The following is a 22753-nucleotide window of genomic DNA, read 5'->3' as shown; positions in this document are numbered from 1 at the left end:
TCAGCTTTTCACTGTTGAGTATGACATTGGCTGCAGGTTTGTCTTACATGGCCTTTATTATGTTTAGGTGTATTCCCTCTGTGCCCACTTTGTTGGGAGTTTTTACCATAAAAAGATGTTGAATTTTGTCAAAAGATTTTTCTGCATCTATTGAAATGGTCATATGATTTTTTCTTCTTCAGTTTGTTAGTGTGGTATGTCACATTGATTTGAAGATATTGAATGATTCCTGAATCCCTGGAGTAAACCCCACTTGATCATGGTATTTGATCCTTTTAATATATTGTTAGACTTGGTTTGCTAATATTTTGTTGAGGATTTTTCCATTTATATTTATCATTGATATTGGCCTGTAATTTTTTTTTTTTTTTTGGTGTCTTTGGTTTTGGAATCACAGTGATGCTGGCCTCATAGAATGAATTTGAAAGCATTTCTTTTCAATTTTTAGAAATAGTTTGAGAAGTGTAGAAGTTAATTCTTCTTTAAATGTCTGGTAGAATTTACCTGTAAAGTCATCTGGTCCTGGACTTTGGCTTTTAAGTAGTTTTTTTGGCTACTGACTCAATTTCATTAGTGTTATTGGTCTGTTTATATTTTGTATTTCTTTCAGACTCAGTCTTGAGAGATTGTATGTTTCTAGGAGTTTATCCATTTTTTATGTCTTGTCCATTTTATTAGCATATAATTGTTCATAGTAATCTCTTCTGATCCTTTGTATTTCTTTAATGTCAGCTGTAGCTTCTTTCATTTCTGGTTTATTTTATTTGAGTTTTCTCTCTTTTTCTTGATGATTCTGGCTAAAGGTTTATCAGTTTTATCTTTTCAAAGAACCAGCTCTTAATTTCATCAATCTTTCTTTTTTTTAAGTCTCTTTCATTTATTTTCACTCTGATATTTATTTATTTTCTTCTACTAACTTTTAACTTTGTTTGTTCTTCTTTTTCTGCTTACTTTAAGTATAATATTATGTGGCTTTTTTAGAATTTTCTTGTTTCCTGAAGTCAGCTTTTATCTCTATAGTTTTACTCTTAAAACTGCTTTTGAACACAATGATTCAAAATCTATAGAATACAACAAAAACAGTTTTAAGAGCAGTGTCCTCTGCCATGAGGGGCCAGGGCCCAGGTTCCAGCTCTAAGAGGCTAGAAAGAAGACTGCCAGTTGCCAACACCAGCCTCTTCATGGTAGAATGAGTTTCTGAAAATGACTGCCACCAGCCTCTCCCAGAGGGAGTCCCAGTTGCCTGCTGCCACTCTGGAAGGGTCTCCAAGGTTAGTAAGTTGATCTGATCCAGGTTCCTGTCAAATAACAACCTTTGTTCTGGGTCTCACAGTGTGTGAGATTTTGCATGTGCCTTTTAAGAATGAAGTCTTTGTTTCCTTCAGCTCTCCCATACACAAGCCCCACTAGCCTTCAAAACCAGATATTCTGCAGGCTTGTCTTCCTGATGCAGACCTCCTGGGCTGGGGAGCCTGATGTGGGGCTCAGACCCTTACTCCCTGGGGAGAACCTCTGCAATTGTGACTCTCCCATTTGTGAGTTTCTTACCTGTAGGTGTGGATCTTGACTATTACTACATCTCTACATCTCTGTACCTCCTACAACCTCAACAACTTGTGGTTCCTTCATTATATCCTTAGTTTTGAAAAATCTCTTCTTCTAGTCTTCAGATCATTCTCATTCATAGTTGCTCTGTAAATAGTTATAATTTGATATGCCCATGGGAGGAGGTGAGCTCAAGGTCTTCCTACTCTGCCATCTTGCTAGAAGAATCTTTCTTGAATATTTCCTTATGGCCCTTGAGGGGTTTTAAAGTGGTCTAAGACATGCTTCCTGTCCTTTAAAAGCTTATGACTATGGGTCCCTATTTTTCTTTAACATAAAAACCCTCAGTGACAATCAAAAAAATTTAATTAAAAAAAATTTTTTATAATCTTTATGCCCCAATCCATTTTCTCTGAAAGTAGTTGTCTTTTCAGCATCTATTAGTTAAGAAAATAAATTAAAATCTACTATGAATTTGGTGACCTTTAAAAATAAATTTGTTTTTATTGACTTCAGGAATTCCTACAGAAAATTGAAAACCATGTATGTGTGAGAGTTACTTTCACTCTGTCCACAGACAGCATTTTGGTACACATGGGGATTTATAGACAAGTTGCTATGTTTCATTTACCAATTGGCTTATAGAAGTAACTATAAGCCAATATAACTATTTGACAACTAAAAGTATAAAATACTTCAAGTTCTAAGTGGGGGTGTGGATATTGCAAATTTGTCTAGAATCAAAGAAAGGAGAAATTGCTGTGATCTGCAGTAGATAGATGGGTCCTTAAGAGGTAAAACCCTTGAGCTTGGCAATGAAGGTTTAAGAGAATTGTAAATATGGAAAACTTGCAAAGAGAGCATGAAAAAGGCCCAGAGGGTCTGTTGTGTAAGAAGACAGCATTAAATGCTTACACCCAGAAAAGAACAAGCACATACTTTAGAATGAGACAAAACTGGATGTTCATGAACTATGTGACCTTGAGCAAGCTACTTAGCATTATCAACACTCAGTTTTCTCTCCTATAAAATGAGACTAACCTGTCCACAACACTTTACAGGAGAGTTGGAAAGATCAAATAACATTAAGCAAATGAGGGACAGCCTTTTGTGAAGTGTGATTTTACCGAGTAAATAAACATCGTTATTTTTTAAAGGCCCAGAGATACCCAATAGATTGAGCAGACCGCTGTGTTGACTAGAATTCTTAGTTGTCAAGGAACAGAAATGACTCTGGCTCACTTAAGCAAGACAGGATTATTTCGAAAATGCACTGGGAGGTGAAATAAAAGGAGTGAGGTAGACGTTGTGATTCATAAAATCTAAGGAAATATGAAGTTCAGTTCAGTCACTCTCAGTTGTGTCCAACTCTTTGCGACCCCATGAACCGCAGCATGCCAGGTCTCCCTGTCCATCACCAACTCCTGGAGTGTACCCAAACTCATGTCCATTGAGTCGGTGATGCCATCCAGCCATCTCATCCTCTGTTGTCCCCTTCTCCTCCTGCCCTCAATCTTTCCCAGCATCAGGGTCTTTTCAAATGAGTCAGCTCTTTGCATCAGGTGGCCAAAGTATTGGAGTTCCAGCTTCATATGAAGACCCAGGCACAAAAACAAGAACTAGGACAGCAGGAGAATATTGGTAGCAGCAATTACTTAATAGTCTCCTTTGTTTTTCCTTCCTTGAGTTATTCTACTCAAGTCAAAGTCCCACAGTGAGATAGGCTAGTGGGCAGGGCATCTTGATTTATAGTCCCATGAAGATTATGAGCCAGGGAGAAAAGGTAATTTTCCAAAAGGAAGTTAAAGAATTGTTTAAAAAAAAAAAAAGGAGAACAGGACAGAGAGTGAACAGAAAACAAGTTTCAAAAGATCATTCGTACATTTATATAATCACATTTATTGATCAACATGAAGAATACTGAAAAAATAAGCCTAAGAAAGTAAAATTTGAGGCTAATTCAAGAGGAAGAGCCTCTTCTAGATATAGGAATATCTCTCAACCTCTTTGCTTCACCTTGACTTTCCCGGTGGACCTAGAGGCTTATTGTATATAGGGCATAGGTTAATGAGAGTACCTTAATCCCAGAGTCATTACACCCTAACTCTTGGCTCACTTTCCTTTGCTTTCATAGATACCACAAGTAACACACCAGACTAACCTGGAAACTTTGAGCTGTTTTATGGCTGCGATAATTGAGTTGTGTCAATAAACTCTTCCTTCTCTCTGATTCTCTCTCACTTCTTCAATGGCTCATACATTATGAATATTTAATAAGTGCTTGAATGTGTGGATGGATGGGAGACTAGTCTGTTGGGATCTAGACCCATGTTGGGATCTAGGACCTTGACTCCTTTTTCATTTTTATTAGTTGAGCCAAAGAATTAGATTTTCTTTTCTTAGTTGAGCCACATTTCCTTGCAAGAGCAATCTTATTCCCATGAATCAAAGTTAACATTTGTACCTGAAGCTTTTATAGGTCTTTGCAGAGGTTTTCTTTGTTATCTCCTCATTCATAACCTTTCAGTATTTAATGTCCTAATATTCATCTCTCCAGCTAACCTTACCTTTACAAATCTTTATGTTGTTGTTATTCAGTTGCTAAGTCATTTCCAACTCTTTGTGACCCAATGGACTACAGTACACCAGGCTTCCCTGTCCTTCACTATCTCCTGGAGTTTGCTTAGATTCATATCCATTGAGTCAGTGATGCTATCTAATCATCTCATCATCTGCTTTCCCCTTCTCTTTTTTCCTTCAATCTTTCCCAGCATCAGGGTCTTTTCCAGTGAGTCAGCTCTTCACATCAGATGGCCAAAGTATTGGAGCTTCAGCATCAGTCCTTCCAATGAATATTCACAGATTTCCTTCAACCCTGAATATTCTTTGGAAGGACCAATGCTGAAGCTGAAACTCCAAATCTTTATAGTATGCCTGTTAACACAAGGGGTCATGGGAGGTGCTCTAGAGGAAGCTGACAGTTTACTCAAGGAAGTAGAGACCTAGATACACCAGTGTTAAATGGGGGCATGAGAGTTTATGTGGAAACATGACCCAGAGGAATCGGGTGAAGAGGGAGGTGGGAGGGGGGATCAGGATGGGGAATACATGTAACTCTATGGCTGATTCATATCAAGGTATGACAAAACCCACTGAAATGTTGTGAAGTAATTAGCCTCCAACTAATAAAAAAATAAATAAATAAATAAATAATAAAAGGAAACACCTAAAAATAATAATAAAATAAAAGAACAGTTCTTATTGACTGAGATGAAACTGTGGGGATTTGGATAGGTTTCGTAGAGGAGGTGGCAAATTAAAAAATCTCAAATGTTAAAAATATATGTGTAAAATTAATAATTCTCAAACAATGTTCTATATCTAGACAATTTTGTGTCTTAACCTCTACTCTTTGAAAGTGCCCTACTTTAAATTGCAGATATACTTGGAAGAGGTAACACACTGCATAGTTTATTAATTGTAGTAATTTTCGAATATTTTCTGTGTGTGTGTGTGTGATTAGTTTCTCCATTGTGTCCGACTCTTTGCAACCCTATGGACTGTAGCCCACCAGGCTCCTTTGTCCATGGGGATTCTCCAGGCAAGAATACGGGAGTGGATTGCCATGCCCTCCTCCAGGGGTTCTTCCAAACTGAGGGATCAAACCCAGGTCTCCTGCATTGCAGGCAGATTCTTTACCATCTGAGCCACCAGGGAAGCCCATGAAAACTGCAATGGGTAGCCTACCCCTGTTCTAGGGGTTCTCCCCCACCCAGGAATGAACCGGGGTCTCCTCCATTGCAGGCGGATTCTTTACTAGCTGAGCTACCAGGGAAATCCCATAAATTTTCTACAATATATAAAAAATAAATTTTTTTTTTTCCCTCATCAATCTCCTTTTATTTTTAGCCATAGGATAGTGCACATATTGCAAGGGCCCAACCATGCTTATACAGTGGCTTTTATAGTATAGAATGACATATACAGATTTCTTTTATTACAAGTCATTATGACCTAGACCGCCACCATGCTTATATAGTAGTTTTCATAGTATAGCATGATATATATGGATTTCTCTTATTACAAGTCATTATGACCTCCAGGCATAAAGCCTAATATTTTTTCAATTGATGAGAAATAAAATAGGAAAATTCAGATCGTATCCTTTCTTAATGGATGAATAGGATAGAGAATATTTTCAGTCCTTGCAACTTCATCTCATGTTAACTTGGAACTTCTCTGAGAACGATTCTTAGTTCTCTCTCCGCTCCCCAAGGGACATTTGGAAATGTCTGTAAACATTGTTGGCTGTCACAGCTGAGGGGAGAAAGGGAAGGTGCCACTAGAATCAAGTTGGCAAAGGCCAGGGATGCGGCTAAACATCAAAGAATCATCCGGCCCGAAATGTCAAGAGTGACAAGAGGAGCTAACCTGGTCTTAGAAACACCTTGACCTGCCAACCAACTAGGTATCTGTGTAGGTACTAGAAAAAACAATGAGAGTGCAAAACCTTTCATGAAACATAAAAATAAATCTTTTAGAAACAAAGTAATACAGAAAATTTAATAGCAGTAAGTCAAAGGTCAGCATGACAATATTATATATTTTAGCTTTTGATTCTTCCTTATTTGACCCGAGTTAAGAAGGGTGGTAGTGATGGTGGTAATGATGATAATTTCTAGACATTGGAGCTTGCTTATATTTTTTATTAAGATATAACTGGCATATAATATTATGTTAGTTCTAGATGTATAGCATAATGATTTTTTATCTGTATATATTGTGGAATAATCACAATATGTATTGTGATCAATCACAAATGTATTGATCACCATACAAAGTTACTTTTTTTTCTTTTGATCAGAACTTTTAAGATCTACTCTCTTAACAACTTTCAAATATTCACTGTAGTAAATATTTATATAGTTTCCATGTTTACATTATATTTCTTGACTGATTTATCTTTTAACTAAAGCTTCTAACTTTTGACTTCCTGCACCCATTTCACCCACCCACCACTCCCTGACTCTGGCAATAGCCTTTCATTAAAATTTAGATTCCACATACAGTTGACCCCTGAGTAACACAGAGGTCAGGGATGCCAACCATCCACACAGTGGAAAATCTATTTATGATTTATAGTCAGTCCTCTGTAGTCACAGTTCCACCTCTACCACTTCAACTGACCACATATCAGGTAGTACCATAGTGTTTATTTAAAAAAACCTGTATGAGTGGATCCACACAGTTCAAATCCATGTTGTTCAAGGGTCAACTACATGTTGACCTCATTTTTCATATCGGGTACTTTGATCATAGGAAGCGGAAAAGGAACATAGAAAAGGAAACAGGACCAAAAGGAGTTCTTAAATGATCATCTTTCCTTTGTGCGTGAAAATAGCACTGTGGTTTAAGAGGGTGGGCTCTATGGAATCAGCAATTCTGAGGCTGAAGCCTGTCTTCTGCTCTGCTAACTGTGTGCCACTGGGAAAATTCACTGACTCTCCCTAAGCCTCAGTTCCCTCCTCTGTATTATAAAATAGGGTAATAATAGTGCCGATCTGATCAGTTTATTGTGTGACTTCAAGAGAAGAGCATGTGTGAAATATTTAGCTGTTCTTGACACTTCATAAGCATCCAATAAGTGCTGTAATAATAATCATAGGAAGAGAAAGTGGAATAAATGTAATGTATTGATGGTGATGATGACAATGATAACAATGACTATGGTGATAGTAAGGACTGGCTTTAGATTCCAGTGTCGTGGCTTGCAGTGCTGGTTCTGTTACTTACCAACCATAAGACAATTGCTTTATTGATCTACATTTGCACTTCTGTCCACACCTCTTAAGGTTACTGTGAAAACTTAATGACGGGTGCCTGGAACATAGTAACTGCCCCACATCACTGGGTCTGACCTGAAGAACCACACACAGTGCTCTCCTCTATGGAAGGGGTTTATCTTTTCCTGTACGCTGATGGCTATTACTTTCTTCAAGGGTGGTGCCTTTGGTAATAGGCTGGGTCAGCAAGAAAAGGTGGTTAGTGGGCTTTATCCCCAAGGTAAGAAAAGCTAAGTGAGCCAGAAGTGGATCAGAAACTCTGGTAGGGAGCTGCTCTGTAGCTCAGGGACCTCAGCTCAGTGCTCTGTGATGACCTCACAGGGTGGGATGGGGTGAGGGGAGAGGGAGGGAGGTCCGAGATGGAGGGGGTGTGTGTATACATACAGCTGATTCACTTCCTTGTACGGCAGAAACTATCATAAACTTGTGAAGCAATTATACTCCAATAAATAAATAAATATTTTACAAGCTCAAAAAAGTAAATAAGGCCCCTGGCAGATTTGTAGGGCTTGACAGTGGCCCACCATCACTGACCTTGGGTTCTCCTAGCAGCTGCCTGGAGTGAGTTACAGCAAATCCAGGGAAGGCAGCAATCCTGAGGGGCTGTCTGGCAACAGTGGGGTCTGTATATCCTTCTCCACAGCCCATCTAGGCAAGAATGGAAGGAGCCCAGGGAACAGGGAGCTATGAAGGGCAAAATCACCACTCCATGTGGAGAAGGAGACAGACAGAGCACCCAAGGCAAGTGCCCAGAAGAATAAAAGAATGCAGGACACTTCAGAAGGAAGGTCGCTGGGAAGCCCTGCTGAGGGACAAGACAGCCGGGGATCCCTGGAGATGATTAAACAGGCGACAGGCTCACTGCAGTGTGATCATTAGCTCTCAGACCTGCTGCTGCAGACATCTGAAATGAGTTCGGATTCCAGAAGCCAGCAGTGAGCTGAGTGGTATGGATCCAGAGGGAAGCACAAGGCTTAATCAGAACCGCGAAGGCAGCTGACAAATCACAGTGTTATTTGTCATCATCTCAGAACTCGGCAAGTGTTTGTCCCTGAAAGAATCAATACTTGGAGGGGAAAGGGCTGTATTTTTAGAAACTCCTGGATGGGTAATTTATTTCAAGTGAGCAGAGAGTTTATTTATGTTGGCACCCCCACAGAACCAATGGACAGTATATTTACACGAAGCCAGAAGATGCCGTCATTTCTTCTAATCAATTTACCACTTTGAACAGCTGTACCTTGCAGCTTGAAGTGATTCATTCACTACTCAGGCTAAAAGTTCTACCCAGGGAACCAGTTCCAATCCCACCTTAGCACTACTTCCTTCTATGGCATGGCCTGTTACACCTTTCAAAACTTTCCCACACAAATTCTGTCTTCTGAGGCACAATGGTATTAGCCCCATTCTATAGATGAGAAAACTGAGGCTCAAGGATTGAATGTACTTTTAGTCAATGTAGGGTCAAATTAAAAAGCAAGATCTCCTCACCCCTAGTTGTGTTTTCCTCAGGTTGGACTTTAAGAGATTGTAAACTAAAATACCTAACAAAAGAGAAAAAATGAAGAGTCAAGAATGTGTTTTAAATGTTTTGCTACAAGAATGTTTGTGGTGGTAGGGGGTGGGGGGCAGTATGTTGTACAAGTAAAGAACAGAGGGTCGGCAGTCAGACTTGGATTCAAATCCTAGTCCTGATATGACCACAGGCAGCTTCTTAACCCTTCTGAGTCATAGTTTGCCCATCTCTAGAGAGGCAATAATCAAGTTCTTACTTCATAGAAGAATTGTAAGCTTGAAGAAAAAATAGCATTTCTAAAGTTCTCATCATAGCATCTGACAGAAGTAAGAGTCCGATGAATGCTACTTATTTTGTTTTATTAGCTATTATTTTCACAGCATTTTTGCAACAGCCAACAGTTGAAAGCAGGTCAGTGTTCAGTAGTGAAATATAGTGGCATTTATACAATAGGTTTCTATCCAGGTGTTTAAAGAGATGTAGAAAAGTGTAATAATGTGTAAAAATGTTCACTGTATATGACCACTAACTCTCATTTTTGAAATGCATAAGTGTGGGTGTGTGTCCATACACAAATGTGTGTAGGTGTATGTACATACTTTTTTAAACTCTGGAAGCTCTAAATACACAAGAATATTGGCTAGCTGTAGGTAGTGTGAGTTATAATTTCTTCTTTTTGATCATCGATTTCTATACTGCCCAGTTTGGTAGCCACTAACCCCAGGTAGCTATTTAAATTAATTAAAATTAAATAACAGTTAAAAATCAGTTCCTCAGTCATACTACCATATTTTCACAGCCACACATGATGTGTGGCTTCCACTTTAGACAGTGCAAACATAGAACATGTCCATCAAGGCAGTAAGTTCTATGGGGCAACTTGAGCCTAGAGACTGAAATCCAGGCTGAAAAAAAAACAGGACAGGGCCCTCCCTTTGCCAAGCACTCAAGTTTTCCTCTGCATCTACTTCTTCCTCCTTAATGAGAATATTGCTGTTTTTTCTCACACATTGCAATTATCACGGTGCAACAAAGCGGGCATTACCTTATTTTCAATGGTTCTAACTATGATTAGCTCTCCCAGTGATCCTATTAAAACGAGATCCCTCTGACTTAATAACCTCGCAGCACTCTCTCTCTCACAGGAGGTACAGTTCCAACCAGAACATTTCCACAACACCATCGTGTGTGAGAAGCCCAACAACCACCTCAACAAATTTAAGGGTTATATGTAAGTATCTGCCACCCGTGTACTGCTTGTAAATATTGCCTCTGCAGCTAGAAGTTTTGTCTTGAAATGGCCAAACAGAAAAGCTTGTGGGTCCTAAGAAAGTTTATTTCTTTTTATCTTAAGAAAAGGCTAGAGAAACCTAACTAAATTGAGAAATCTTTTCCAGTCTTTGTTGTTGATGGAGTGACATTTAATTATTTCCCAGGTTTAAATTCACTAATAGTTTTTTCAGAACTCTGTGAAACAGCATCAAAGTCGAGACCACACTCTGATTCAGGGGAGGCAAGTATGATTAAATTTAGACTGGATTTCTGAAGGAGCCTTTATTGCACTGAGAATGGGGACTTTGGAGTTTGACAGACCTAGGTTCAAAACCAGGCGTTATCGCTTACAAGCTGTTTGACCTTGAGTAAATTAATTAACCTCTCTGGGCCTTCATTGCCACTTCTGTAAAATAAAGATTACATCACAGGAATTTTCTTGCCTGAGAGCTGATCCTATACAAAGCATGGAAACAGGCAGAGTAGATAGTTCATGGTGCCGCTGCTGTTGCAATTACTGTTGTTATTATTTGTCAGTTTTGATTCAGCCTGAGAGTTTTGCTATAATTTTGCTCCTACATTTGACAACTGGTCTTAAAGACCAAAAAAGACCAAAAAAAAAAAAAGAGAGAGCGAGCAGTGGTAACAGACGTGAATAAATGACCTATTCAGGGCTTTAAGACTTTCAGAGGACTTTCTCAGAACATCATCTCATTTAATCTGCAAAACAACCCAGAGAAGTGAGAATTCTGATTCCCAGTTTTCAGATGGGAGATCTGATGATAAAAATTTTCAGGATTCCCTCAGAAGCACACAGCAGCTACAAGGCGGGGCCAGGACTTCCATCCTGTCTTTTCACTCTAACCCCTGTGTGTTTTGCATTGTATGCACACAGACAATGAGCGCAGACATGTTAGAGCAGCATCTCTACCAATGGGCCTGCAGTGAGACTTCAGAAGATTTCTCAGGAGGCAGGTGGCAAGGTTTTTCCTCCAACCAATGTTTCCCAGGCCATATGAGATGTCTTGAGGAGCAAGATAAGAGAGGAAAAAGCAAGAGCAATGCAAAAGAAATAGCATATTTTCTGTGCAAATTACTTTTTAAAAATTAAGAGAGCGCAGATGGAGACGGACAGAGAAGGGCGCAAGTTCCTGGAGGAGAAGAGGATTCATAACAGGCATCTGGCGAGGTGGAGCTTGCCACCTGCCTGGGCAAGAAGTCCTCCCCTCATGCACAAGTTTTGTGGATTTGGTTCATCCCAAGGCTCCCTTGCCTTGGGTCATTCTCCATCCTCTTGCAGAGCAGCCTCATTGCTGGGTTTCTACTTGTAATCCTTTCTCCCCCAAACAGCTCATGCCAGCAGCCAGCCTTTCTAAGCTTCAGCCTGGGCTCATCTCAGACAGAACTTTCCCAGCTCCATTCAACCCCCAGAACCCCCTCTTCCTGGTCACTGCCTCTAAAGCCATCTTTCCCCACCTGCCCGGGGCTCCTGGGTGAGCCCAGAAAGTCCAGTTGGTCAGTCTAGCAGCCAACCCATGGGATGCTGGCAAGTTCTGCACCATGCTCCCACATCTCTGCCGAGGCCCACCACTCACAGATGACCTAGGCTCTCTTGCTGAGCAAACCACAGGACTGATGCCTCCAGATGTCCAGAAGCTTCTTTGGCCTCCTTAATGTAGGAACTCTCTTGGGGCTACCCAGGCTGGCTAGAAACTGAGTAGTTTTTAATGCTTTGAAGATTAGGGATGTCAGAGTTAACGATGCAATTTTTAAGCAGTAAGATCAGTCCAGGGCAGTGGTTCTCAAACCCCTTTCCCTCCTATCAGAGGACCTTTACGGTGTCTGACGCATTGATTATCACAGCTGGGATGAGGTGCTCCTGGCATCTGGTGGGTAGGGGTCAGAGATGCTACTCAGCATCCTGTGGGGCGCAGAACAGACCCACAACCAAGACTGATCCACCCAAACAGTCAGGAGTGTCGAGGTGGAGAAATGCTGCTGTGAGTCAGTTCAACAAAGCATCCCTGTAAACAGCGCCCTGAATAGAAGGGCTATGAGATGGCAGTCCCTTTGTACTGGAAAAGGAACGTTATGACCGGGAGACAAGGAAGATGCTGTCACAGGTTATCACCTTAGAGCATCATAAATGCTCTTTAAACCACTAGCTACTAACAGTGAATCATTCAATATTCTCTCTGTAGCAGCTCCCTCCATAAGGACAGGTGGGTCTTCAACTTCAGCCGTTCTCAGAGCACCTTTATGATTTGTATCACATTCATAAACACTATATGTTACAAATTTTTAATTGGCTTATTTTTCTCTTAATTTATTTCAGAAGAAAAAGTTATGTTACTGGCACTATGGGCGACTTGTCGCTGCTGTGTTTAGCTTGCCGTAGATTTATGGCAGGATTGCTTTCCATGTATAAATTTTATAACAGTAAAATTAGTAAAATGAAATCAAAACAGTTATTTTACTCTAACTACAGACTATTACCAAAACCTCCTGTGTTAAAGAACTAGATAAATAAGTGCTAGAAAGGATTAACAGAGATAAACTAAGACATTTCCTTGTTAAATTCAAAAGAATTGCAAATGGAAATGACTGATTCAGTGTAAATTAATGGGGTACTACTTTAAGAACTCCAATGTAGTGAAAATCACATGAGGCTTGGTGTATGAGGCCTAGGTTCCCAAGTCCTGGGATGTCCTATGTCCTGGAAGTGTGTCCTTGGAAAGATCTCTCACCCTCTCTGAGTTTCAACTTTCTCATAAGCAAGGATAATCACCCTGCTAACTTCCCAGAGCTGTGAAGAGTCAAATAAAATCATGTAAGTAATATAGTTTATAAACACAGTAAAGAATTATTCTGAGTGTATTGGGTGGTATTGTAGCATTCTGGAGCCAGACTTCCTGGATTTGAATCCCCTTTCTTCCATGTACTATGATTGCCTCAGTTTCCCTATCTTTAAAATGGGTATGAGACATGACCTACCTTCTAAGGTTGTCATGACCATTATTTAATACATAGAAAACATAACTGGACCTAGAGAAATGAAGTATTAAAGAGTTAGGAGGAGAGAAAATCCATTAGAGTTCAGATGATCACTTTTCTGTTCTCCCCAATGTTGTGAGGAAGTTAACTTTTAAGTTCCTAAAAATCTCACACAGAGAGGGCATCAGGACTGCATGAGGACCAGATACCGAGTCAACCCTGCTGTGGGTTGACTCAGAAGTGTCTAGAATTAAGTGGGAAATTGTGATGCTTCCTGAGTCTAGAAGAAGGGAAGAACTCTACGGATCTCCCCTTTGAGAAGCCTCCTCCCAGGATGTTGCACAAAGGCCCCTGGTCCTCCTGCCGTGAGGTCTATTTATTTTATAAGGATGGAGCAAGAGAAGGATAGCACAGGCGAGAGGCCAAGAGGGGAATCTGTGGGCTGCCCTTCCTCATCGTCTCGTGATAAGAGAGGAGGGACTGTCCTTTGTCCTCTGCAGACGGACGTTCAGCTTGTGTGGGTGCAGATCCAGCAGCTGGGTGGCAGTGGGTGTGTGAGCACTGCCTCAGGGAGCACAGCACCTATCCTTGCAGGCTCAGAGCCAGTTTCCCCACATTTGGCCCCTAAAACCGCTTTGAATCTTCCTCATCGGAGTTCTGCCTTTTAGGCAAAATCACATCCTTAGGGATGGGTAATTCTCCTCTAATGGTCCAGTCCCCATTAGGTGTCCTAGGACCAATGCAATCTTGCATTTAAATATGGGAATTAGTTTCCAAGTTAATATTGCTCTTCTGAAGAAGAGGGAGAAGAGGGATCGTGTTCACTCACCACTTCTAATTCTGAGACACTAACCCGTGAAAGTGTGGAGTGGCCACCAAACTGTTCCTGTCTTTCATTATCTCCAGGGAACATCCTGATCAGACCAGGACTGGCTTTGGCAGTGAGAGTCTTCTGCTTCGAGGCTGCACCATCAGAAACACTGAAGTGGTTGTTGGCATTGTCATCTACACAGGTTATTGTCCATGGACACTTTCCTATGTGCATGCCCTTTCTCCTCCTTCCTCCAAAACTTTCCTCCAAATTCATGTTTAGTTGGTGGGAGCTCACATCACTTCTAAGGGGTAGAGTCATGTGATTTCCCATTTCTAAGGGAAAGCAAACTGAGGCTGGATTCACAGTGGCTTACTTGGTCCACAGGAGATATAGTTCGATTCTGAATCACTCTCACTCATCTGGATGACACGGGGAGGGGGACTCATGCACCCCAAACGGTTTTGTGACACTAACCATAGGTGGGATGAAGAGCATCTTCTTCAGCTTGAGGAGTAACCTCACTAAACTTAGCAACATCACTGTGTGTGCCTCAGTGTCCTCATCTCTACAATGGGAATAACATCTCTATCTGCCTCATGAAGCACTCATGAGAGTACGGTGACCCAGACATAGAAAGTACCCAGTGCCATGTGTGGCACATGAGGGTACGAGTCTTGGTTGTTGTTTTCACAGTTGCTTTTATTATTAGCTTTATTCATTTTGTGGCTCCATGTATGGTGGTCTGTCTCTTCTTTGCACTTTGATTTTGCTTCCCCTTGAAAAAAGGCAACAGCAGCACTTCTCATAATGGGATTTGGAGAGGGTCTTGGGATGGCTGAATCCTCAGTACCTAGCACCTGGCGCCCATGGGTGCTCAGTACATGTCTGTTGTTACGTGAACAACTGCAAACATCTATAGCGGTAACACAGTCTCCCTGGAGTGTCTACCTTCCCTGGAACTCTCCAGAATAAGCTTCTCTGGATCTTCCACTCACTGGGACACCTTGTAATATTTTGTTTACTTTTAGTTGGTATGTTTTGGTCTGCATAGAATCCAAACTTTGTTGGACATGGAAGAGCACTAACACATCAATCTACCCTACGACTCCCTTTGGCAGACTGTGAGAAAAAAGTAGGGTTTTTTTTTTTTTTAATAGTGTCACAATCTAGCTGGCTTTCTCTAATTTGGGGGAAGGATGTTTTATTTGTCAACACAGGTCACTACTTTCAAGGGTCTTTGACAGTGGAGTTCAGTGCTGTCTGGCAGACTTACTAAACATGACCCCTTCAGTAATCCCTGCCCCACCAAAACACCCTCATAAACATTGAGTTTTCTTCTCTGCCTGAGCAGAAGCAAAGCTCCGAGTGGGTGACGGGAGTGGCCTATGAGAGGGCAGGCAGAGAGGGAGTTAATCATGGTTACCAGGAGTCAGACTGCCTGGGGCTAAACCAGCCCTGGGCTTCCCTAGAAGCTCAACTGGTAAAGAACCTGCCTGCAATGCAGAGACATGGGTTCAATCCCTGGGTTGGGAAAATCCCCTGGAGGAGGGAATGGCTATCCACTTCAGTATTCTGGCCTGGAGAATTCCATGGACCGTGTAGTCCATGCAGCCGCAAAGAGTCGGACAGGACTGAGCGAATTTCAAACACACTAAACCAGCCCTTGGCTGCAAGTTCCTGGAAAGCTGGTCAAGCTTTCCACACAAAAGGCACTGATAACCTGTTCTCATAGGATTGTAAGGTTCAAATGAGACGATCTGTGAACGGGGCTTAACACTAGCCTGGCACACATCAGGGTCTCAAAAATGTGAGCAAAAGTGGTACTAACGGCACTAAGTGTTCTCATCTGGAGCAGGGGGTCTCAACCTCCGCACTGTCGACCTTTGTCCCAGATTGTTCTTTGTGGGGGCAGGGGGGCATCATATAGGATGTTTAGCAGCAGCCCTGGCTTCTGCCAACTAGATGCCATTAGTGCCACCTCCTCAAAGAGGATAACCAAAATTTCCTGAAGACTTTGCCAAATGTCCCCTGGGGAACAGAGTGCCCTGGGGAGAATAACTGCTCGGGGAGCTGTACTCTCTGCCTTGATGGTATAGATGGACACAACAGGAGCACCTCAGGATCAAAGGCAAAAAAAGCTTTCAAGTTTTCCAAAAGGAAGAAATTCTACGTGGAGGCGTATGCTCCTCACCGCAGACATTAATTGAGGCCCTACTGTGTCCCAGAAACTAGTTTAGGTACTTTATGTGTATCAGTTCACTCCCTTATCCCAGAGCATGCAACCATCATATCTCATTTTGCAGATGAGAAATTAAGATACAAAAGGATTAATTCCACCAAGGTCACATGTCTCCTGAGATTAATTCCCTCCAACCCAAGGTCAAGTGCCTGAGAGCCAAGCTCTGTCAGACACTGGAGCCCACGTTCTCTCCACCACACCATGCTGCCTCCCCTATGAGACCACATTTTGCCAAAGGAGCAGAGGAACCTTAGGAAGTGAGGCATGGGTGAATGAGGTGACCCCAGGGCAGGCAGGGACCACAGCTGTGGCAGCCCTTGAACAACTGCAGCAACTGAGTCTGACATAAGCCCAGCGCGTGCTCACTCCTGCAGTTTCATTGCCACTTTAAATCCACAAGGCCACCAGCTAAACAGCATTAAACCACTCGCTGCTAGAGCTGATATATTGGTTCTTTTTCATTTTGCACAGGAAACATGTGACTGGTGTCTTTTAATTTGTCTTCTGAGGGGTATGGCACAGTAATTAAAATTTAGCAGCCCCAAAGGAAAGGCTCTGTTTAAAGACAAGGCTTAGTTAGACTGTCAGCTCTTAGCTGAGTGATTTGGGTACCAGGGGCAGTAGAAAGAGAAATAGAGTGGGGATCAGCATCCCCAGCATCCTGCATGGGGTTCTCCATGCAGCTCTGATATTCATGTGTCCTTTCACCTGGATCAAGTCCCTTATATGCTTCTGCCATGGGTTTCTCCAACTGGAGCAGAGGGGCAACTGGATAAGATTCAGTAGTTTTTAAATATTATTATTTCTTCTTTGAACTAAATTTTATGTAGAACTCCAAGACAGGAGAGGAGCTACCCAGAGTTAATGCTGGGGTGGAGGCCCTTGGTCACTACACTCTTGCACAAGCAATAAACACCTTAGCAAAGAAGCAAGCATGAAAATGACTGGCCTCAAGTACAGTGCTGCCCCAGGGCCTTGGCATATACTGTTCCCCAGCCCAAAGCCCTTTTCTTCCAACTTTTCTGTCTCCATTCATGTCTCCCTTAAACGTCACCTCCCCTGAGAAGCCTCCCCTGACCATGCTCTCTAACGACATCTCTCATTTTTTTAGCCCTTATTTATTGTTTACTTCATGGGACTTATCACCAACTGTGATGAGCTTATTTACTTGTTTGCCTGTGTATTTTCACCAGCATGTGAATCATCTGTCTTAACTACTGTATGCTACCACTAACCCATCGCAGCCCCTTTGTGCAAATTAGAAGACGGCCCTTCCTCAAGACAGCCTTCTGTCATTTGCTAGAAATGTGTCCTAAGAGGCTAGCAAATCTGTGACAGCTACACAGTGAGGGCTACCTCTTGAGCTGTGTAGGACACAGCCTGTGCACGGGAGTCTGGTCTATGCCCCCTCCCGCCCCCCATGTCCAGCAGGTAGGGGGTATTCCATAAAAGCCTGCTGACCAATTGTGTGAGGTCTCTCCAGCTGTTCCCAGAACCTCCCTATGCCAGGACACATCCAGGTTAGAGGATGAAGCCTCTCTTGTTTTTTCAGTTTTTTAGGTTTGTCTTTTTTTTTTTTTTTCCAATTGGAGTAGAATTGTTTTTGCAGTGTTGTGTTAATTTCTGCTATACAACATGAATCAGCCGTTTGTGTACACATATATTATATAATATATCCCCCCTCACCCCCCACATCCCACCCCTCTGGGTCATCAGAGAGCCCTGAGCTGAGCTCCTGGTACTACAGAGTAGCTTCCCACTAGCTGTCTTGTTTACACACGGTAGTGCATACATATCAATCTTACTCTCCCGTTTCATCCCACCACCCCCTCAAGTCCCTTCCTGTGTCCACACATCCGTTCTCTCCGTCTGCACTCTGTCCCTGCCCTGCACAGAGGTAACTCTCCTGCGGGAAGATCCAGAGGCAAATGAGGGGCCAAAGACTGACAATCTTACTTTTCCCTCAAAGGCCATGAGACGAAAGCCATGCTGAACAACAGCGGCCCTCGGTACAAACGCAGCAAGATCGAGCGGCGCATGAACAGAGACATTTTCTCCTGCATCGGCATCCTCTTCCTCATGTGCCTCGTTGGAGCTGTAGGTATGGAATGTTCTGGAAAGAACAACCCCACAGGCATCTTCTGTTTCTTTTGTGCCAGTTGCCTCAACACAGAGCCTCAGTTTCCTTATGTGCAAAAAGAAGTTAATAAAAAAAAAGCAAGCCTACTCCGTATTTCACAGGGTGCCCATCCAGCTGAAAATGCGGGTGGCATCGTTCTGAAAGTTGTATATGCCCTAAATCATAGGAAGAGCATCTGTCATCTGTATATTCAGGAAATACTTCCTGAACCCGGGCACCCCCTGACCCATAGAGGGTAACAGACGAATCAATCACAGGACTGTCCTCAGAGTCCAGCAGGAATGAGTCCAGCCTGAGAACAGAATCAATAACAGCATCTGGCGCATTCAGTGAGGGTGGCAGCAGGTACTGCGTCTGTTTCCTAGTGATGCTGTAAAAGATTAACGCAAGTTGAGTGGTTTAAAACAACACTAGCTGATTCTGTTACACATCCGGGGTTCAGAAGTCCAAAATCAGTTTCACTGGATTAAGACCAGGGTGCCTGCAGGACCGGCTCCTTCTGGAGACCCTGTGGGGGAAGCGGCCCCTTGTCTTTTTGGTTTCTGCTGGCCACCTGGGTTTCTGCATTTGCGGCATTGGGAGATTTTCAGGACTTCCAGGTGGTAAAGAATCTGCCTGCCAATGCAGGAGTCATAGGAGACTCGAGTTCCGTCCCTGGGTGAGGAATAGCCCCTGGAGAAGGAAATGGCAGCCCACTCCAGTATTCTTGCCTGGTGAATCCCATGGACAGAGGAGCCTGGAGGGCTACAGTCCAGGGGGTCACAAAGAGTCAGACACAACTAAGCGAATGAGCACACACACGCATACACGCCTTCGTTTTCAAAGCGCCTTACTTCACATTTCCTTCTCCTTGTCTGTGGGCATATCTCCCTGTGCCTCCTTTTTATGAGGACACTTGTAATACATCATCAGGCCCATCCGGCTAATCCAGGCTCCTCTTTGCCATCTCAGGGCCCTTCACTCAATCCTGTCTGCAGAGTCCCTTTTGCATGTCCACAGGGCCCCAGGTTGAGCACACAGACACCTTGGGGACATTATTCAGCCTGCTGCGGTGTTATGGGAGCATCAGGGAAGGAAGTCTTGCTGGAGCTGATTCTCATCAGCAGAGGGAGGTGGCAGGGACAGGATGGGGCCGGCACCTGTGAAAGAAGAGAGGACACTTTACCCCACAGACAGCACAGACAAAGCACAGTGGCAGAAGGGAAGATCATTCTTTTGCAGAGGAGAGTTTGGCTGTTTGGCAAGAACAAGGCCAAGGGTGGAACCCTGAACAGAAGCAGGCCATGGCCAGGTTCTACCACAGCCAGTGTAGACCGCCGTGGGAGGAGGTATTCCAGTTGATCCTTGGAGGGTAGGCCAGGCAGTGAGTACGATCCTCCTCCTTACTCTCCCCTTTAATGGCTTAACACTGAGGATGGTTCTTGGTACCCTAAAGGAGGCCGTAAAAGAAGCAGGGAGGATCAAATTGAAGAACTCATATGCTAAGTCCAGAGCCCCCTGCCAACTCTGCACCAGGGAGCAGCTGTCTTCTTTGATCTTCACTTGCTTCTATCAGAAATCTCACCCATCACTGCTGTTATACTTTATTTTTTAGAAACTATTTCTTTTTAATATTTCTTTATATTTATTTATTTGACTGTGCCAGGTTTTATTTGCTGCATGTGGCATCTAGCTCCCTGACCAGGGATCGAACCCAGGCCCCCTGCACTGGGAGCACAGAATCTTAGACACTGGACCACCAGGGAAGTCCTCATCACTGTTTTTAAAAGACAGTGTCCAAGGCCCAAAACGTTGCTCAGCTCACAAAGTTCTTAGGTGTCGCCACAGTGAAGACAGTTGGGTTTAGTCTCATGCATGGCCTGGAGTTTTGAAAGAATGCACTTCCCAGGTATATCTCAGGGTACTCTGAGAGGGGGTCAAAGCTGGAAGGGCAATACCTGCAGGGAGCAGAAGCCGGCAAACAAGAAAACCACCCATTGGTTTTGTGGTCCATCTGTGTCCCCAGAGATGCTGCAAAACTCTTGACTCTGTTTGGGGAAGGTTTTTTAGGGACTGTAAAACCTGGGAAGGACATTGAGGATCATGTCACTATGTCTCTAGAGAAAGGAAGTTAATGATTAAAAGTTAGACAGAGTTAGACAAGACTCAAGCAAACCAGAAGCAGCTTGGTAGATTGCCCAAAATAAGAAATACTGTGTAATGGGGAGGGGCAGGATTCTCTTGTCTGAGAATAACAACTCATAGAGTGACAGGCCTCTGTTGGCACCTAATTAAAGCATGGCTCCTGTAGGAGGTGATGGCTCTCAAATGAGCATCATTCCAGGGTTATTTATCACACATTTACTTTACCAGGTTTGCCTGGTGGCTCAGCTGGTAAGGAATTCGCCTGTAATGTGGGAGACCTGGGTTTGATCCCTGGGTTGGGAAGATGCCCTGGAGGAGAGAATGGCAACCACTCCAGTATTCTTGCCTGGGGAATCCCATGAACAGAGGAGCCTGGCGAGAGAATAGCTACCCACTCCAGCATTCTGGCCTGGAGAATTCCAAAGACTGTATAGTCCATGGGGTCACAAAGAGTCAGACACAACTGAGCGACTTTCACTTCATTACTTTAATGTATGAAGATGGAATTTCTTTTTTATTTGTCTAGAGTGTCGTCCCCAGGCCTTTCTGATCACCCAGTACCCACCTGGGCTTCAGAATCCCTCCAGGCCTCCTCCTCTATGCAGCCCGCTCTGATTTCTTTCATGATCTCTGGCTCCTCTGAAAGCCAGTGATCCTTACTCTGTACCATATATTTGGCCCTTAACCTCACATCTATAAACCTCCTTTATTCTACTGTGTATGACGGTATTTGGCCCAACCTCTTGGGCAAAGAAGTATCTTAGGGGCAGGGTGGCATCCTTTTTGCCTTTTATTCTCTGTAGTTTCTGCCCTGGAGCCGAGAGCATTATACACATAGGGCAATCCTGTTCTCACAATAACCCCATGGGGAAGGTACTGTTACTAATTGATAGATAAGGGTGCTGAGATTCAGAGAGCTCAGTGCCAGTTGCACTTATCAATCTGCACTTGATGGGTGTTGCTATCCCCATTTATAATTAGAGAAACAGAGGGTTCAGTCTGTATCTGAGGCTGTTGCTATGGGCTCTTATAGCATTCCAGGATCTAACTCATGCTAGGGAGATTTGTATCTTTACATCAGACTCCTTGACTTGGTAGGGAACTCCTCAAAGACAAGAAGTAGGACCAACTCCTTTTTGAATTAATAAATTTTGGATAAAGAGAGGGAAGGAAATGGACAGAGAGGAGTAAATAAACAGAGTTGATGGATGGGTGGGTAGGTGGATGGATGGATTGAGGGATGGATGATTGGATGGGTGGGTGCATGAGGGCGAAAACAAACTCTTGTCACTTTCTCTATTTCCAACTCCTGTGTTATAGGACTTAAACAAAATCTAAATAATCACCATGCTAGTTTTCTCTACTAAGAGGAGAGATTGAAATGTATGGTATGTGAAGGACCACCTTAGAGCTAAATGAACACACACACACACAGTGTTATATAGAACAAGGATGCGCTCCGCCAAAGCACACTGATTTCTGGCAGTAGGTCAGGGAAGGGCTGATGTAATTGACCAATTTAGGATTATGTGGAGATTTAACCTCATGCTTTGCTTTGCCTCCTCTCAGGTCACAGCCTCTGGAATGGAACCTTCACAGAACACCCTCCCTTTGACGTGCCAGACGCCAACGGCAACTACCTTCCCCTTGCCCTTGGGGGCTTCTACATGTTCCTCACCATGATCATCCTGCTCCAGGTAGGAGGTCCTCCCCAACTCAGGGCTCTAAACACCTACAGCCAACACCTGTACAACTTTGCAAAAAAAAAAAAAAAAAAAAAGAAATCTCAGTACTGACCCTGAGAAAGAACTAACTGGACTGAGATGAGAAAACATTTATTGCTTCTTATGAGTCTTTGAAAGTATTCATATCTGGTATAATGTCAGGACCAGCCCTGCCTTGTGGAGGGGACCTTGGCCTCAGATAATAACAGAGGGAAATATTTATCAGACTGTTGTATTTAAAAGTAAGATTGCAACAGAGATCCAGGGGTGCCTGTCCTCCTGCCAGATCTAGAACTGGTGAACTTTCTGACCTGAGAACCACAAAGATAACATAGCACAAAGAATGACAGAAAACTTTCGAGCCCCAAGCATTCAGAGAAAGAAACCACAGATTAGTGTTTTCATATATGTTAGATTGAAGAAGAACCAGGACTATATATAGGAGAAAAAAGACAGAGTATCTGTAAGAGAGAGGTAAGAAAAGCCCCTACTTATAGGTAAACACTGGAGAAGGCAATGGCACCCCACTCTAGTACTCTTGC

At 42.9% G+C, this 22753-nt stretch overlaps 1 protein-coding gene across 3 annotated transcripts in view; it reads left to right on the top strand.

Moving 5' to 3' along the window:
• Positions 1–22753, top strand: part of ATP10B (ATPase phospholipid transporting 10B (putative)) — a 123365-nt gene that overhangs the window by 31360 nt on the left and 69252 nt on the right. For all 3 annotated transcript variants that reach the window (XM_065936437.1, XM_065936421.1, XM_065936428.1), the window contains 4 exons: positions 10050–10135; positions 14077–14183; positions 18193–18324; positions 22057–22184. In XM_065936437.1, coding sequence (XP_065792509.1) covers positions 10050–10135; positions 14077–14183; positions 18193–18324; positions 22057–22184 — 453 coding nt within the window. The remainder of the gene's footprint in view (positions 1–10049; positions 10136–14076; positions 14184–18192; positions 18325–22056; positions 22185–22753) is intronic.

This window comes from Muntiacus reevesi, chromosome 1 (assembly GCF_963930625.1).
Source record: "Muntiacus reevesi chromosome 1, mMunRee1.1, whole genome shotgun sequence".
NCBI classification, from domain to species: Eukaryota; Metazoa; Chordata; class Mammalia; order Artiodactyla; family Cervidae; genus Muntiacus; species Muntiacus reevesi.
Note: the sequence above shows the minus strand (reverse complement) of the source record. Positions and strands in the feature narration are given on the sequence as shown.